Raw genomic sequence first — 17,156 nt, 5'->3', positions numbered from 1 at the left:
AAGTCTGGGCAAATCACATCTCTTGCTTCACGAGAAAATAGGGCTGACAGGTAGCATAAGAGATCATTTACTCCATCCCTCTCCCAAAGATGAGATCAATTCTCCCTAAGCTGTTCAAAATAGATGTCTTACTGATCTAATTTTTTAAATGTCTGATGGTGACTATTACTTTGCTTTCCTAGGCAATTTGTTCTGGTGCTCAACTATTCTTACCCCTAACCCAGTGTCTAACTCGTATCGCCTTTTCCAGGACATAAGCTCATTATTTCTTGTCCTAGACTCACTGCATGCAGAGAACAGCTAATTCCCTTCTGCTTTGCAGCAACCTTTTGCATATTTGAAGACTGTATAATGTCTGCTTGCAGTTACATCTTCTCGTCGTCAGACTAAATGCTTTGTAAAGTGTACTAAGACAATAATAAAAATGCTCTGTTGGCTAGATTTTTAAAGGGCTCTGCTCCAGTGTAGTCACCGAATTTGAAGCAAATGCAGTTCAAAAGCAACATTTTCTCATTGTCGAATTGTGCTTAGGCAGAGCTTGTCCCAAAAGCTATGTCCATGCTGTCATTCCAACTGCGCCTAACACTTTTCTCAAATCCAGACTTGCCAACTGTCTGTGCTGTCGACATGCAGACATAGGCTACGGCTGAGATGAAGAAGGAAAGGTCAAGCAAGTCGCAGTGTGGATCTAAGTTTCCCTTCTCACAGTCTCTGCAGATTATTCATGAGCTGAACATGTGATAGCACAGCCTGTCAGCAGATACTCTGATTGTGGCTCTTCCTAAGCACCATATGGATGCTTTCAGTCTGAGCTGCAGCCCTACTAACAGTTGGTAGCATGGATGAAAACCGCGTGACACATAGCACTTAGTATTGTTCAGCCTGCCACCGGGACTCACCTGGACACCTCAGCAAAAACACTCAGTGGTTTCTTCAGTGCTTGTCCACCTGTCTGTAGCCAGAGAGTGCAGCAGCCCCTGAGATATATCAGTTCTGAGAGCATGGTGGGATGTCCTTGCCAAATTATAAGTTTTTAAAAGGCAGCAATTTAAATAAGAAAGAATAAACTTCTTTCGAAACAGAAATTTGGGATTGTTAGTTTTAGATGTATCAGATTTCTGACAGTCATCCATTATGTCTCACCTGCTGTCTCTGAACACTGATGTGAGCATTCACACACCTTAGGGCTGTTTTCTTTTCCCTTAGTTAGTCATTTCTTTAATGGCCTCATCCTATAATTAGCTAGACACAGGAAATGTTTGACCCTGAATCATAAAATTAGGTAACAAACCTTCATTCCAGAGTGTGAGGACAGCATCACTGTAACTCCAGTATATTGTTCCACTCCAGCAAATGTAGAAACCCTGATCATCTGTATGCTGGTTGGAAACCAGTTCTTCTCCCTGTACTCCTGTTTCGGTAAGAATGCTGCCGGCTGCAGCTCTCTCTACCTTCAGCAGCACAAATTGGATTGTACAGTGCGACTGTGTAGTACTACTGCTGCAAAATCACTCCTATATTTCAAAACACAGTGCCTCGAACATATGTGAGAGAAGGGGAAGGAAAGGCAGCTGAAAGTCTACAGCCAACAGCTTGTGTCAGAAAGCTGCTAAAGGAGGAAACAGTTGGGCATTTTTAATCAAGACGCGGTGTCTGCAGGATGAACACTAGTAAACTTGGCTTGCAACTAAAATTGTTTGCGATCTAATCAGTTCCTGACAAATTGCATGTGACTGGGCTGCAGGCTTGAAAGCGGATTGAAACACCTGCTTCTAAAATTTTACTCTAAAATTTTTACAGAAACCTCCTTCATCCTCATGTCTGTGCGTGCTGATGGCAAGCTGAGGGCAAATCACTAAACTTGTACCTCTGCACGGAGGTCAAGTGGCTTGAGAGATCGTGTTTTGGGTTGCAGACAGAGGAAAGGGAGCAGGTGGAAAGGACATGGAGAGGGCAAAGCACTAAACGCCTCCTTTGCCGTGTTTTTTAGCAGTGCCAGGAAAAGCCCAGCCCTGGGAGCCACAGAAGCCTGCACAGCAAAGACCACCCATGGCAGAGGGCCAGATCAGGAGACACCACAACAAACCCGACACCCGCGGTGCCGCCAGAGACAACCCATGTCCCTGCAAGGCGTCTCTCGATGATCTTTGAAAGGCAGTGACCATCCGGAGAGATTGCTGAGGGCTGTGAGAAAGCAAATGCTGTGCTTACCTTGATAAACAAACATTGCTGACTGCCTCCGAGGTGGCTGCAGCTGCGCGTTGCTGAGAGGGGACGTGGTGGGACACTCTGAGTTGGCCATGGTGGTGTGTCGCTGAGGGGGGACATGGTGGGACACCCTGAGGTGGCCATGGTGGTGTGTCGCTGAGAGGGGACATGGTGGGACACCCTGAGGCCTCTGTGGCTGCGTGTAGTCGAAGGGGGACATGGTGGTGTGTTGCTGGGGGGGACAACATGAGCGGGGCACTCTGAGGCAGCCATGGTGGGGTGTCACAGAGCAACAAGATGGGGGGGTGTTCTGAGGCAGCCACGGCAATGCGTTGCTGAGGAACAACGTGGCCAGATGTTCTGAGGTGGCCATGGCAGAGTGTCTCTGAGGGGGAACATGGCAGGGTGCTCTAAAGCAGCCATGGTGGGGCACTGAGGTGGCCATGGCGGTGCGTCTCTGAGGGAAACAAGGCACGGTGCTCTGAGGCAGCCGCGGCAAAGCGTCACTGAGGCACAACACGGCGCTACGTTCCGAGGCGGCCACGGCAGTGTGTCGCTGAGGAACAACATGTCACGGCATTCTACGGTGGCCATAGCAGCGTCACTGAGGAACAACACGGCGAAGCGCTCTGAGGCAGCCATGGCGGCGTGTCTCTGAGGGGAAACACGACCGAACGCTGAGGCAGCCACGGCGATGCGCCGCTCGCTCACAACACGTCGGGCCCCTCAGCCCCCCACACCCCCGTGGAGGCTCCGCGAGCGCGGCTCCACGGCTGCGCAGGGCCGTTTGCGGGCTGCGCCACACTCAGGATGGCGGCGGCGGCTCCCCGGCCGCTGGCAGCGCCCGCCCCGGCCATGACGCTCCCGTCAGCTGACGGCGGTGGCGCTGGGGGCGGCGGCGGGGGGCGGGCGCCGGCACTCGCAGTTGGCCGCCGCCGCCGCCGCGCAGGAGCCGCCGCCGGGCCGGAGGCCGAGCCGCCGCCGCCGCCATGCCCTCGGAGAAGAGCTTCAAGCAGCGCCGCACCTTCGGTGAGCCCCGGGGAGGGAGGAGCGGGGGGAGCCAACGGAGCCCGCCGCGCGTCCCGGCCCCCCTCGGGGCCTCGTCGCTGCGGAGGGGCTGGGCCGGGGGTGGGGGCGAGCGAGGCGGGGGGAGCCGGGCCGGAGCCGGGCCGGGGGCTGCCCGGTGGTCGCCTTCCCCTCGGGGATCGGCCGGTGGGGGGCCGGGGGGGGGCATCGCGGGGCGCTGGGGGTCCCCCCCGGGCCTGCCGCCCCCTTCCTGACGGGAGCCCCCGGCCCCGCTTGGAGCGCAGCCGGTGGGGTTCTGCGCCCGAGGAGTCGGGGGTGAGCTGGAGCGTGTTCCTCTGGGCCCCGTGAGGTGAAACGGGCAAGGCGTCGAAAAGAGCTGCGTAATGATGGCTGGGGAAATGAGATTAGTGCCTTTCTAGAAAGGACAGCCTTGATAGAGCGGTGCCAGGGCTCCTCTCCGCGCTCGGGGTGGGAGCGGAGAGATCGGGGAGCTCGGTGGCCGTGTGTCGGCGAGGTGGGCTGAAACGCGGCCGGGTAGCGAGAGCTGGCGAGGTAACCTGTTCCTGCACAAACTACAAAATCCCCGTACGCAAAATGGAATTGATGGAAGGCATTGATCCAGATTTTCTTTTCCTTCTTGCCACTGGGTTGAAGTCAAGCTGCTTAAGGCAGCTTTCTGTCCTCCCCACCCTTGCCTTTGTTGTTCTGTTAAACGTAAGCTGCTCCCTGCCTTGAAGCCGGCGGGATTTTGGCCTAGCCAAGCCTGTGTTTAAGCTGCCCCTTTTCTTGGAGTCTTCCAAAACTGTTCTCGACCCGTCGCCTGTCAACAGCCTCTGCTGCAGGTATTAAGTTCAACTAGGATGGCAGCCAAGCAGTTGCCACTGCAACTAATGTCGTCAGAGAACTGTGTTTATCTGTGGCTGACTGAAGCCTGAGTTTGAACACGCCATATACAATAATCTCAGCGATTTGCCTAGCTCTCTGGGTTTATGCTTCCCCTGCTTCAAGGAGCTGCGCTGAATAACATTGCCACAACAAACCTGTTCCAGCTGAAAAGTCAGCCCAGCTCCTCTGCGCCTGCTGCCTTGATGGCTGGTCTCATCCACCCCACGTGCCTCCTGTGTTTCTGGTTATTTTAATCTTAAAAAAAGGACTTTAATTAGCTAGTGTCCTGCCCTTTGAGTATTAACGCCGCTCTCTGGAGTGTGCGGCTTGGGCTCTGAGGTGTGGAGCCTTGAAGTCGCTTTGGTGCGTAGGGCCCGGAGCAGCAGGCAGCGCGTGGGGATGGCTCTGGAGCCTCCTCGGTCTGTTGAAGGCTTCGCATACTAGTTGCCTTAGTTCTGCTTGGTTCACTCCCAGCCTAAAACCGTGATTCACGTGAGCTGCATTTCCTCGCCGGGCTCGTAAAAGGCGCACGGACTTAATGTGGGCTAATGGGGAGCGGAGTGACGGGGCAGGCAGCATGCCACCGTGCTTCCTCTCCCGTGAGCAGCACCTCTCCCCGGCTCCGTGTCGGCTGTGGTCAGCCTGTGATGCAACGCGAAGTCATCACCCTGAGAGATGGTTATAAGACGGCCTGGAAAGCCCCAGCGCTCCGAGAAGAGCTGCAGAGGTTAAAATTGAGTTCACTGAATCTGAAAGTAGGGTGGAAGCAGATGCAACCGCCGCTAAAAGCAAGTGCGTCTGTTTACTTTGGCTCCGAGTTGTACTTTAGCCTGGTTTATAATATCTGTACTATTATATTTATGTCTGAGGGGAGGTGAACTTTATCCCGAAAACTGGCACAGATAGCAGTGAAATGTCTAGGTACACAAGAATCCACCAACGGCTTCTGCAACAATGCGTGCAGCATAATCAAAATAGAAAACTGTAATTCGGTAATACTAGAACGTACAGTGTAAGCTGACGCTGCCCGGCTTCAGCGAGGCTTAGGTCTCAAATTTTAATTGTTGACAACTTCCTCTTCTGGGATCTTGCAGAAATAACACAGGATATTTAGTCATTAGCTTGGGTGGTGTAACCCGATGCCATAAATTTATGAGATTGTGGCTGCTTTAGTGGGCAGAAAATGAGGGATGTTGGGGGGATCCGTCTCCTGTAACGCTTTCTAGGAGACCCAGCCAGCATGCGGCCAGTGGCTGACATCTTGGGATAAAGAGCAAAGTATCACCTGTCAAAGGAGAGTTTTTGCTTTCGATGGTGCTGTGCCATTTGAAAACTGCTTTTCCTGATTTTACTTCTGTGGCCTTTACTAACTTGCAGCTCCTCTCTTCAGTGCTTGAGAAATAAATTAATAACAGCATTAAATGTGGATATTTGAGCAGCCTTTGTATTTTTTTTTAATCTCTTCCAGAGCAAAGAGTTGAAGATGTACGACTGATTCGAGAACAGCATCCTACTAAAATACCGGTAAGTCTCATTCTTGTCACTTCAATTTCTGGCCTTATGTGTTTTTTTTTTGTTTTTTTTTTCCTGGTTAAAACCTATAAAAGAGCTGTCCAAAATTACCATTACTGTATGTCCAAATTACCATTTGGTTGCTCAGGGTTGTTAGGCCTGGATTTCAGGAGCATTCTCAGGCTAGTAACCATCAGGCAGCACGCTATAGCAAGGTGCTGGCTGGGGACTGGAGGAAATGGAGCTTTCCTGTGCTGCCTGTTGCAGTTTCAAAGAAAGCCACGCCCAGAGCGAGCTCTGAGATTCTCCAGAGCGTTCAGCTCTTCTTATCTCAGAAGTGGACGTATTTTTCTTCTCTGAAAGAAGAGTCTGCACAGGCTAACCGAGAAAAATGCGTAGTAATTCAGAGACTGATGTGGCTTTCATCACAAAGCTATCCAGAAGGGGACTGAAACGCTTGCCTGCAGAGAAATGAGCCTTTGCTTGGAGGTCTCCAGGAGTGCTGTGTGTTGTCAAACCCCTCCATCTACTGTTGGGTCACCTCAGGGAGGGGATCAGCCCTCACCTTCTCACCTGCCCTTACCTGGTCAGCTCCAAACGCTGCTTAAACTTTTTGTTTTCTTTTACTTATGACATTCTCAAGGTTAGAAATGCAAAGAAAGCATCCTAGGAAGCAAAAAGCGGGGACCACAGGAGATCTTTAGGAGATCTTGGGAGGCAGAGCAAAGGAGTCAATCAGGTGCCTTAACCTTTGGTTCTCAGTGCTGAGGGCTGATGCCGACAGAAGAATTTCCACTCGGAGGGAACAAACCGCTTGCAAGCAGCAGTTCCAGCGCGAGGTTTTTCACAGAAGTGGCTGCTGCCTCCACATGAAATAAACGGAAAAGTTTTCGGCTTCACTTTAGCATTGAGCTCCTTCATCTTTAAGCCACTGCTGCCGTTTTGCTGTGCTGCTTGGCATGGGGACAAGTAATACTTTATAGCAGAGATTTTCTGACTTCTCTGGAATCTGCAGCCTTCCCAAAAGGCCCTTTCGCAGAAATCTCTTTCCTGACAGAAAATTGCTTTTTCATCCACCTTTCACAGATCGCTTAGCTGTAGTCCCCGAGCTCTGTGACCACACATGGAAAGCCGCTGATTTACAGCAAACCTCTCATTTTAGGTCAGCCGTGGAGGTACTACTAGGAAAAATTCAGAGGTGCCTAAGCTACTTGCTCAAGAGGCAGTGATGCGTGCTGGCAACCGTGGCACGGGCCTGCTTGGGTCCCTGGGGGCTCTTTCTGGTTGCCAGTCGTGTTCTAGCTTGGGTCACTGCTGCGTCACCAGTAGCAGTTCTGGATGAGCTGAGGTGGCAGTGCCATGCTAGAAGGTAAATCGCTCCTGCGCTGTTACCATCTTCCATTCTGCTGTTGGAAATATCCGTTGTTTCTGGTCTACCTCATTAAAAACAGAGAACATTTTTCCAGAAGTAGCCAGTATTTATTTAAACCGATGTAAGAAAGTCTTCTCCCTGAGGTAATTGAATTGGCTTGATGTCTCTTCACCTGTGCAGCTTTGGAATATCAACACAGCCAGACCCTGTGAGCATGGGAGCGATCCAAGCGAATGGTGTCACGTAGCTGCCCTCGATTTAAAAGCAACAAAATCCCCGCAGCTGTGGAAACGGGGGTGCGTGAATTCTGAGATCATTCCTTAAAAGCAAGAGCTGTAGGCAGTTGCTGGGCAGGGTGCTGCTTAAATTGGCAAATCAACGATTTCCTCATGAATTAAACAGTTACTACCTAACAACCCTGACAGAATTACTGGCTCCTAAGCACGCTGCCTCAAGATTACGAGGAGGAAATTATCTCCTTTGAGGCTTTATGCCCTTCAAAAGTAGCTTTGTTTCATGCAGTGGAGAAACCGTGGAAGGTGAGCAGCAAAGCGTGCTAATCTGGAGCTGAGGTTCTCAGAAGAGATGGGCTGTTTGTCAGGAGAAATGGGGGACTTGGAGCGAAGCCTGCAGGAGGCTGCAGACCTAGGTAGCAGTCCAAGCTCCTGAAATGCGCTAGAGGGAAGCGTGCTCTATCTTTTCTTGGGTTTCCTGGCTGCTGGGGTGTTCAGGGCTAGATTAAATGATTCCAGCGAGGGAACTGTTCTAAAACTGCGCTGAAGTCGTGAATGTGTGCTGTTAAATCCCTGTTTGTTCCCTGTTCCTGCAGCGACTCTTGCGGACAGAGGTGCAGGTGACAATAATCGTCACTTTTCCTTTTCGGATTTGAGATGTTGCATTTACAAATGAAGTGGAATCGAACCAGTATTACGTTACTTTGCTGTGTTTAACATGGGGGGTGGAAATGAGGGGACCTGGCACTGTTTCTGCCTTTCACGTCTTGTGCTCCTTTCTTCTTGTTTCTCTTCAGGTGATCATTGAAAGGTACAAGGGGGAGAAGCAGCTTCCAGTTTTGGATAAGACCAAGTTCCTGGTGCCAGATCATGTCAACATGAGCGAGCTAATCAAAATTATCAGGTAGTATGCTGTGATTTCGGTGTACATTGTGCCACATTAAGGTGGTGATTCTCTGTTAATTCCCCACCTGGTGTGTGAATTTGGGAAGCCTTTAAATGGAAAACTTACCTAACCAAGCGTTTGCACCACCACTAGGACAAATTCATGGGAACGTGCGCTTCCTTTGGCACTGCTGGGGAAAAACTCTAAAAAGAGTTGAGCTGTTAAGTTTGCTTTGGAGAGAAATAACTGCTTCCCAGCGCTGCAGGAGGGAGTCTGGGGCTGCGAATCCCCGTCTAACATGGGTGCTTCTGCTCCAGGGCCCCAGGGCTTCCTGCTTGCCTATTTTGGGCTGCCTTCTCGGTGTTCTGCCTGGGAGTCTCTCTCTGGAGTGCCTCCCTCTTCCCACCACTGGAGGGGGAATTTGGGCTCCCTGCCAGGGCTCTGAGCTGCTGCTTAGGCTTGGTGTTGGCATCCTTTGACTGTGAAATGAGGTTTCCCTCGGTGACAGAGTTCAGGCCCAAAAAGCCCGTGTTCAGACCGGTGTCATCGCGGCCCGGCTGTTTGCACAGGCTTGCTCCACGCTGCTGCTTGAGTTTTGCTTACAAGAAAAGGCAAAGGGGAGGTAAGCCTTGGGTAGAAGTTGTGTGGTCAGGAATTCTGTTAGAAGTGCAGTTCTCCTGGCTTAGTGTCGAGAAGGAGTGTTTGATTAGTGAGAGTCCTCAAGTGGTAAACCTGGAAGCTAGCAGCAAACCAGCGTTTGCTTTTCGTTGGTGACGGTGCAGCAGGTTCTTTCAGGACACAAGCTGTAAAAACTGACTGTTGTCCCACGTGTCCAAACAACTCCTGCCTTGGAGGCTTCTGCAGAAACTGTCTCGAGCAAATCCTGGCTCTTGAAGGAGTTAGAAAGCGAGATAGGGCTTCGGAAGTAGGAACCAGGTGATCCCAAAGGTCTGATGAAGGCCCTAGGCCAGGGGTTTAACAGCAAGGTGCAGGGTTTTCCCCGCCTTTTTCCTTTGGCTTTGTTAGTGGACGATTTAGTGCTAGCTGGACTGGATCCTCAGCCAGCTCCTTGTTTGTAGCAAAGCCAGCGAGCGGCGTGGGCCTGTCCTCCCCACGCCTCAGGTAACTGCTCCTCCTCTGTCTGCTGCCTCCGGAGGGATGTGGGAGGCTCCTTCCCGGGGCTGTGGCTGCGAGGCTGCAGCAATTCTCGTTCCCAGCTGCTGCTGCCACCCCTCCGCGGCGAGCAGAAGCGGCAGGGAAGCCCCTGCTCATCTGCAGTTCTTATTTCCTTGGTTGCACTTCCACATACCTGAGCTCCTATTGCGTGCTCGGTGCGTGAGCTGGGTGAGCCCCTCTACAAGCCTGATCGCAGCAGGAAGTTCGGCAGAACTCCCCAGCTCCCGCATCTCGGGACAAACGAGCCTGGAAAGCCGTCGCTCTCTGCCCTTCCTGTGCTTCTCCTCCTGGGAGGAAGCCTGGGGGGGGGGAGCAGGACGCTTCAAAGGTTAAACGGGGCTCTTACAGAGCTGGTGGCAAGGCAAGTTTAAAAGGTACAGGCCCTGCCAGCCCTGCCCCCAGCGCGTGCCTGCATCCCCAAGGTCAGCCTGGGTTTGTATTTCCAGCGGGATGCCATCGAGCAAAGCAGCAAGCCGGAGGTCCCGCGGGCCGTGCGTGTTTGCTGGGTGCACAGGGCTGCTGCTGCCGCTGCCCCAGCGCCGTGCTGGCGGGGAGCACCTCCCCCTGTTCCCTTACTGCCCCTCTGTTGTGCTGCAGTAGGGGTTTCTGTCGGGGATGGGGACGAATTTCACGGGCAGATGAATTTAACGCAGCTCTGGGGTGGGAACCGAATGCCTTCGGTGAGGGCAGGGCAGCTCTGGGTGGGGGCGTCCCACCGCTGTCGGCAGCGGAGGGCTTCGTTTTGCCGTCTGCCCTAATGCCTCCGCTCACGTGCATGGGAACGCGTAACCACCTCTGTGCACCCCCCTTTCCCCCGGCCTCCCCCTCACAGGCGACGCCTGCAGCTGAACTCCAACCAGGCGTTCTTCCTCCTGGTGAACGGACACAGCATGGTGAGCGTTTCCACGCCCATATCCGAGGTGTACGAGAGCGAGAAGGACGAGGACGGGTTCCTGTACATGGTGTACGCCTCTCAGGAGACTTTCGGAGTGCGATCTTCCGTTTAGGACACGCGGGCGGCTTCTAGCCTAGGATCTCGGTTTAAACTCGGCCATCACCCCCACTCCTCCCCACACACACCCCAGGGAAAGAAACGGATGTCACCTACGCTCTCAGTACCTTAGCATAGTCTTGCTTTAGCAGGTGTCTTATCTTACCTTGCCTTGTTTGTGACTATTAAACAGTACAGACGAGCACCTCCAGCTTTGAAACCTGCTGTAATATTCCACACAGGCACATTTACATTTCTGGACTCTCTGAATGGAACCCAATTGTGCATGTGACAGTTGCAAATAAAGGGACACTCGATTGACTTTAACAAGCAAACAGGCACCAGTGAGGAGCTAAAGTGTTTCGTGTGACAGTTTTCTGGAGAATCTCCCCGCGATTCCGTAAAGCTGTATCTTTTTTTCTTTTTTTTTTTTTTTTAATGGGAAGGCTTCTAATGAGAGCAAGTATGTTTTAACGTTCCAAAGCTTTGTCTTCTGCAGCTCGATGAGGTTGGTGTCAGTGCTGCAGTGCGTTAAGGCAAGTGCTTGGGGTGAGCTGGGGGAGTACAACTCTTTTTGTCTCCCGTTCTTTTGGCACTGCCGCCTTAGGAACGGTGCCGGTTTCTGAAATAACTCATACCAAACACCACAGCTTTATTGTAGTTTTAGGAAGCGTTAACTGTAAAAAAAAAAAAAAAAAAAAACCCACCTGGACAGGTAACGTTGAAATAAACTCCAGTCTGTTATGAAGTTCCAATGCCTGTGTGTTCCGTGAGACACTGTATGTCCGTAGGGGCTTGCTTCCAAAAGACCACCCCCCCCCAGCCCGACAGCTTGCCCTTCCCTCGCCCCGCAGAGCGTGCGGGGAGAAGGGAGCCGAGGGAGCCAGCACGGGCAGAGCGGGCTGAGGCCGGCTGAGAAGCGAGCAGCGCCCGCAACGCTCGTGGCCCCGCGAGGACCGCCCGGCCTCGCCTTCTCCATCCGCTCAGCGGCGTCGCTGCGGTTATCAGGCCTCTGTCGGGAGCGGGCGAACGGCTGTTCAACACCCTCCAGCCCGACGCTGGACTCAGACGTGCTCCTGGAACGACGAACCCGTACTGCCTAGCCAGTCTGTCACTTGTTTTGCATGTTACCGCCGGCGGGGTCAGGGAGATCTGCTCCGAACAGCATTTTTTTTTTTTTTTTTTGGACGTCCGGGAGTTGCTGTTGAGATTTGGCGAACAAATGATGTTATTTTTTACCATTACTGAAGTCTCCTGCCACTTGCATGGGGTATGGAAAAGCTCGGCGTCACCCCTGCCCTGTGCAGAGGAAAGGTATCTGGTAGGACCCGTGGTTTTCCTCTAGAGTCGTTGTCAAGTGCAGTGTTGCAGGATGAGATTACTCTTGTATATTATGTGTCTGTGAACTAACTACATCTGTTACTGGAAGCTAACTTACTATAATGGGGGGAAAAAGAAGCAATACTACTGCGTCCTGGCACTCTAGCTCAATAAGGTGTACAATTTGTACCTATCTACACCTCTTTGCATGAATCTTGTTCACGATGCTTACTTCGAATTTTTTTAATGTTCTTTGTGTTTTTATTCCGGCGTAAACTTTTAAATGCAGCTTGTTCTACGTTTAGTTTTTGTTTGTGTAAGGAATTGTTTAACTCATAACTGACAAACCATACTTGTAATTACAACGTGATTGACTGATATTCCTGTACAAATGTTGCTTTTTTAAAATTAATACAGTGCTGATATGGATGGATTACATCCCAACTTAATTACGGCTTGCGTGGTTTTTTTTGTAGTCAGCTTTCTCCAATCTCTGCCTGCCGGGAAGGGCAGAGGTCTCATTCTGCCCGTTTCAGGATGCACAGGGCTCGCTCCGTGTCCTGCTGACAACGCTCACGCCCGTCCTGAAGCCTTTCAATACAGATCATCAGTAACAACCCTGGGAGTTTGCACCCTCTGGGAGGAGGTGTTGCAGGTGGAACGACCCCGTAAAGCAGTTGGGGAAGGGGGAGAGGCTGCATGGGGGCGTTTCCATACCCCCCAGCATCTGTTTCTGCTCTTTCCCCACCTCCCTCATCCCTGCAAATGGTTCCAAGGATCTTGGCTGCCCTGGCTCAGCCGGGAGCTGCGTCAACTGGAGGAGAGCGATTGCGAGCGCTGTAATGGATTTGTGATTCACAGCCAGATGTCTGGGGGTGGAGAGACAGCAGAAGTTAATGGAATAAAAAAAGACCCTGGTAACTGCCAAGCTGGAGGAGCCCCCAAAGAGATGGAGCCCATTTAAAGGGAAAAAAAAAAAAAAAGAGGAGGGATTCTGTTTAACTCTTTATTTTCCATACATTAAATTTACTCAGATAAAAACATTCTAAAAATGTACAATTTTACTTTTAACAAAGTATAATAAAACATAAAAATCCCAATACCAGAATACTTGACATTTACAATTCAAAATCAAATTAGCTGAATATTAAATATTTACAAAACTATTTAAAATATTTATAAAGTTACATGCACAATTTGTAATACTAGAATTGACCGAAGTAAAAGAAATGGCTCAAATGGGAGCAGGAGTTTCCTTCATTCCTAGTGGAAAGTTATGTCCAAGAGAAGCTGTTAATCTGCACTTGAAAACACACAGGATTTGCTTTCTGCGTCGGTACCAACACGTTTCTTGCTTATGTCAGGAGAATTTAAGAGAGCAAACAGGTAGTTCCAAGGGTTTATCGCAACAGATTGAGGGGGCGGGGGGTGGTTGGGGTTACCGTGGCCTCAACCAGCAAAAGCTTCTCGACTCTTTGCCAGTGCCCCGTTAACATTGGCTTCGGTCCGGATCTGCCCGCATCCGTCGCACTCGACAGGCCTGGGCTATCGCAAATCCACAGCTCTGAGCGCCCGTGACCTCCACTAAACTTTCTTTGGATCTGATGACGCTAAAAATAGCCAGCAAACCCACAGGCAGGGGTTCTGGGTGATGTCATTTTCATTTTGGGAAGGGGTGTTGCTATGCCAAATACCACTGACTGCAGGTTTTTTTTTTGAGTACCTTGCCCCTGAAGCTTGCCAGCGAGAAATAGCATGAAACTGAAGTTGGGGGAATGGTAAAGCTCTAGTGTTAGACCGCTACTGGACATCTGCCACTTAATTTGCTAAGATTTAATGACCCTGGTATGCAGACTACTGAAAATGTTTCACAAAAAGTGAAGCGTGACGTGTTGTTTGAAGTACAAATGTTACGGAAAATATGATCCATACCTTGCTTGCTAAAACGAGTCTTCCTCCTTCGCTCTCCTACTGTTCGGCATTGGACATGACGTATTTATTAATGCTTAACTTGGAGACTGCCAGTGCAAGGAGTATGCTGGAAATTCCATTCTATTTCTGTTCTTTCCATCGCCAACGCTCCCCAAAGGAAAACACATCTGAAAACGCACGGCAAGTCCCTCGCTCCCCCGGAGGGAAGGCTCATCACCAACTTCTCCGTGCCCCTGCAGGGAGAGGACTCGGGATTCCCTTCCGCCTTATGCTTAAAATCATTTCAATTCCACAGTGAAATCCATTTTGAGAACTAATTCTTTTTATACTTTCAGGACAAAGATAGGAATAAATAGCATACTTTGAAATCTCCATCTTTCAATATATAAAAATAGGTTTTAAGAACTGGATTCTTTGAGCCAGTGAAGCTGGAACTACTACTCTAAAATGAGCTGCCGTACTTTTCGGGGCATGGGGTGGGGAGATGGATTTGGGCCTCTTAAAAACAGATTAAGGATTATTTTATGGAACTAAAGTGCTCTGTTCAGACTTACCAACTTTGGTTGTTCTTGGTACAAAGCGGACAGCGTTTGCTGGCAGGTCGGAAGCCGCAACTCGCTGTGATTTAGGGAAGGCTCGTTAACTGGTGCTGGCTCGTCTCACATTTCTCTATTACACTCACGTTGCTTTAAGGTACTCAAGACTTCTGAATTTGAACGTACTCTAAAATCAGACTTCACCATTTAAGAACGTTACCTAAAAGTACACGTAAGCCACTTTAAGAAACATCAGCCTTAACTTTACACAAAGGAAACAATCCCAAAGAAAGCTCTGAAGATAGGAATGAAACAGTTTGCTGGATAGAAGTTCAGTTTTACAGTCCTTTTGTTATGGTTTCAACTCTGTGATGAGTATTAGACAAGACTATGTTCCCAGCCTTGGGCATTAAAATGCAACTGGTACAGATTTTTTTTTTTTTTGCTGTTGATTTTTGCTGTTTTGAGAGGGTTTTTAACACTTGCATGTGTGTTGAAACACAGATTATTTAAATACGATTCAGTTTTAAAATATTGTTTTAAAAAAAGTGAAAAAAATGTTAAGGTTTGGCTTTCAGCACATGTTCCAGGCCACTGGAGAGACCCTCAAAGCTGTAAATAGTAAACATTGTCAGTGAAAACTGCACGTTTCCCTCAGCGTAACACAGTATGACAGATTGTTCCTACCATTGTCTCAAGCTCATTAAGGCAAAGTAAATTGCATTGTCAGTTTTCATCACTTTAGTGTTGTAGGTCTGAAGGTTGCTCGTTACAATGCAGGTAACCTCGAAAAGCAGGCAGAGCCAACAGAAGCATCCCAGTGGTGTGTGCAGCACTGCGTGTAGTGTGAGCTGGGCTGAGAACACACGAATCTGGTTCGTTTTCATTGCATAGGAATAAGAAATAATTTTTTTTTTTTTTAAACCAAACGTTATGCAAATTGAGACTTTGGTTCCCGTGAAGCCAAAAGCGGTGCGAGCTGCAGGCAGGTGCCTGCGCTGAGCTCGGGTTTTTGCCGTCCCACCTCGCGGCGCCTCTCTGGGGATGCTCATTTCTCAGTCTGGCCCCGCTAGCATTGCTCACACCTCCTCGGTCCTCGCTCGGAAAGCAGGACTGGGGGTGGCCCGGAACATCCTCCCTATTCACGTGCTCCAGGAAAGTCTCGACTGTCAGCCCCCTCACACGGCTGGTTCCTCGCTAAGGGCCGACCTCCGAGCAGCTCTGCACGGACGGGGCTTCCCTCGCTTTCCAGCGAAAGCCACCTGCCCCACCACGGACACTACTCATCCTGGTGTGAATCGGTGTAAGGGATACCTCCAAGTGTAAACAAGGCTTCAGACTTTAAAGGTGTCTTCCAAATTACAGTATGCAAATATCTCTCTGTCAGACATTTTCTAGAGAAGGCCTCACCCATTTAATGGTGTCAAATTCCTCGGGTGAGCCACGAGGATTAGTATCTCCTTTCAACGAGACAGGACCAAACTGTTTCAAATTAGCAGTTCAGGATTTGTTTGGCTTCCTCTCAAGTCCTAATTTAGATTTGTCACCCACAAATTATGTACGCTAAGTAGTTAACACCAAAGCTAGTCATCTACAATCTATTGCAACGAAGGAGGCTGACAATAAATCCTTCAAAGTCTTGATAATAATGAAGTTTACTACCTTTTACATGTTTGACTTCTACCACTTCTGAATCCTGTAGCAAAAGCCTCGGGGTAGGAGTCAAAGGTTTTGTTTTATATAAAGTAAAGCAAAAGCTTACAAACTCTGCTGCCAGAGTTCCTTTTTTTTTTTTTAGGATGGTTTAAAATTCATTTACAAAAGCAGAATAATAAGGTTTCTGTGAAAGAGACCTATATACAGTAACAGGACGTAAAGGTTGTTTTGTGTACTACAGGAAAATATCCTTGAAGCCTTTATGACTCTGGAGTCTCTGGGACTTGGACCCTTGGAAACTAAGCTTATTCCACCGCTGGGAACCCAGCACTACCTAGCAATAAGTGAGACAATGAAGTACAAGTTTGTTTCCAGAAGGAACCCAAACTGCTGCGTGTGTTCTTTTGGAAGGGGAAGGAGAGACTTACTTAAGATTTGTATTGTGTAGTTTAAGCCACGTAGCCTGCTGGTGCCAATTTTTAAAAGTTGGAACTTCTTTGCCTCTTGCACTGGTCTCAGAGTGACACTGTCTGCTAAAAGTGCAGAAAGCTTGAAGAGTTTTACATTCTTCTGTAGTGCAATCCTTAAAAATCCCAGAGATTAGTGCCTGATCACTTTTGAAAAAAAGTAGACATTTTACCTAGCCCAGGGGTGCCAAAGTCCTTCTGGCGAACGGCCACTCCTACCTTCCGCCTCCAGCTTCCACTTCAGAATGTAGCTGCCCTGGAGTTTGACGTTTCACCTCAGAAAGTCCACGTGTGGCAACATTCTCCAGCAAAAAAAGTACATAGGTTGTTGTACTTGCAACAGAAAATGCAGCTGGCCAGCTCCACCATCCATCCAGTACGCATCGGTCCTATGACACGTAGTCAGAAGTTCCAACAGCAAGATCCAAGCATGAATTTGGCAATCAAATATGGGTTCGATGCACCCCTAAGCTAGATTTTCTACCTAGTCTAATAAAGTAAAGCACCTTTGGATTAAAAAATACATTAAGCTTAACAGCAACTGGACGTCTCAGTTTTGTGGTTCAGTCTCCTTATATCTCCATGGCTTACAGTATTTTCTTGCCAGATAAAAATGTCAGTCTGTGGAGTCCAGGCTTTCAGAGGGAGGAGCGTATTTCAGCCTAAAAGTACCTGGGGGAGAGGAAACAGAAAAATTAGACAACATGAAGCTTTTCACACCGGTCACACCTCAGAACTTTCTAAAAGAACCTGCTTCTTATTAGATTTTTAACACAGTATTACAGCATCACGCCAGTTTGCAGCACCCCTGTGATGCTGCAGAAAAGACTAACCAGCACGTGTCTGCGCCCAGCAGGAATGAAATTCAAAGCACAGCTTTACACAGCAAAACCTGCTGGCTTAGGTGTGGTTTTAGGGCTGGCGAAAATTAGTTTGGATGGCAAAAAAATAGTTTA

At 49.5% G+C, this 17,156-nt stretch overlaps 2 protein-coding genes across 3 annotated transcripts in view; one reads left to right on the top strand and one right to left on the bottom strand.

Annotated features, from left to right (window-relative positions):
- Positions 1-3,081: 3,081 nt before the first annotated feature.
- On the top strand, positions 3,082-12,058 carry MAP1LC3B (microtubule associated protein 1 light chain 3 beta). 2 transcript variants are annotated; one of them, XM_067004573.1, is made up of 4 exons: positions 3,082-3,237; positions 5,588-5,643; positions 8,034-8,140; positions 10,131-12,058. In XM_067004573.1, exons 1-4 carry the CDS (start codon positions 3,198-3,200, stop codon positions 10,303-10,305), a joined length of 378 nt encoding a protein of 125 aa, XP_066860674.1. In that variant the 5' UTR covers positions 3,082-3,197; the 3' UTR covers positions 10,306-12,058. The 2 variants fall into 2 exon arrangements, with proteins under 2 accessions (XP_066860674.1, XP_013053049.2); XM_013197595.3 differs by lacking the exon at positions 3,082-3,237 and adding an exon at positions 4,752-4,911.
- Positions 10,703-17,156, bottom strand: part of ZCCHC14 (zinc finger CCHC-type containing 14) — a 54,402-nt gene continuing 47,948 nt past the window's right edge. The window contains exon 13 of the mRNA XM_013197586.3: positions 10,703-16,872. Within this exon, the coding sequence (XP_013053040.2) occupies positions 16,817-16,872 (56 nt within the window). The 3' untranslated portion in view covers positions 10,703-16,816. The remainder of the gene's footprint in view (positions 16,873-17,156) is intronic.

The sequence above is a fragment of the Anser cygnoides genome, chromosome 12, assembly GCF_040182565.1.
Source record: "Anser cygnoides isolate HZ-2024a breed goose chromosome 12, Taihu_goose_T2T_genome, whole genome shotgun sequence".
Lineage (NCBI taxonomy): Eukaryota > Metazoa > Chordata > Aves > Anseriformes > Anatidae > Anser > Anser cygnoides.
This window is presented reverse-complemented; position numbering and strand designations above follow the sequence as displayed.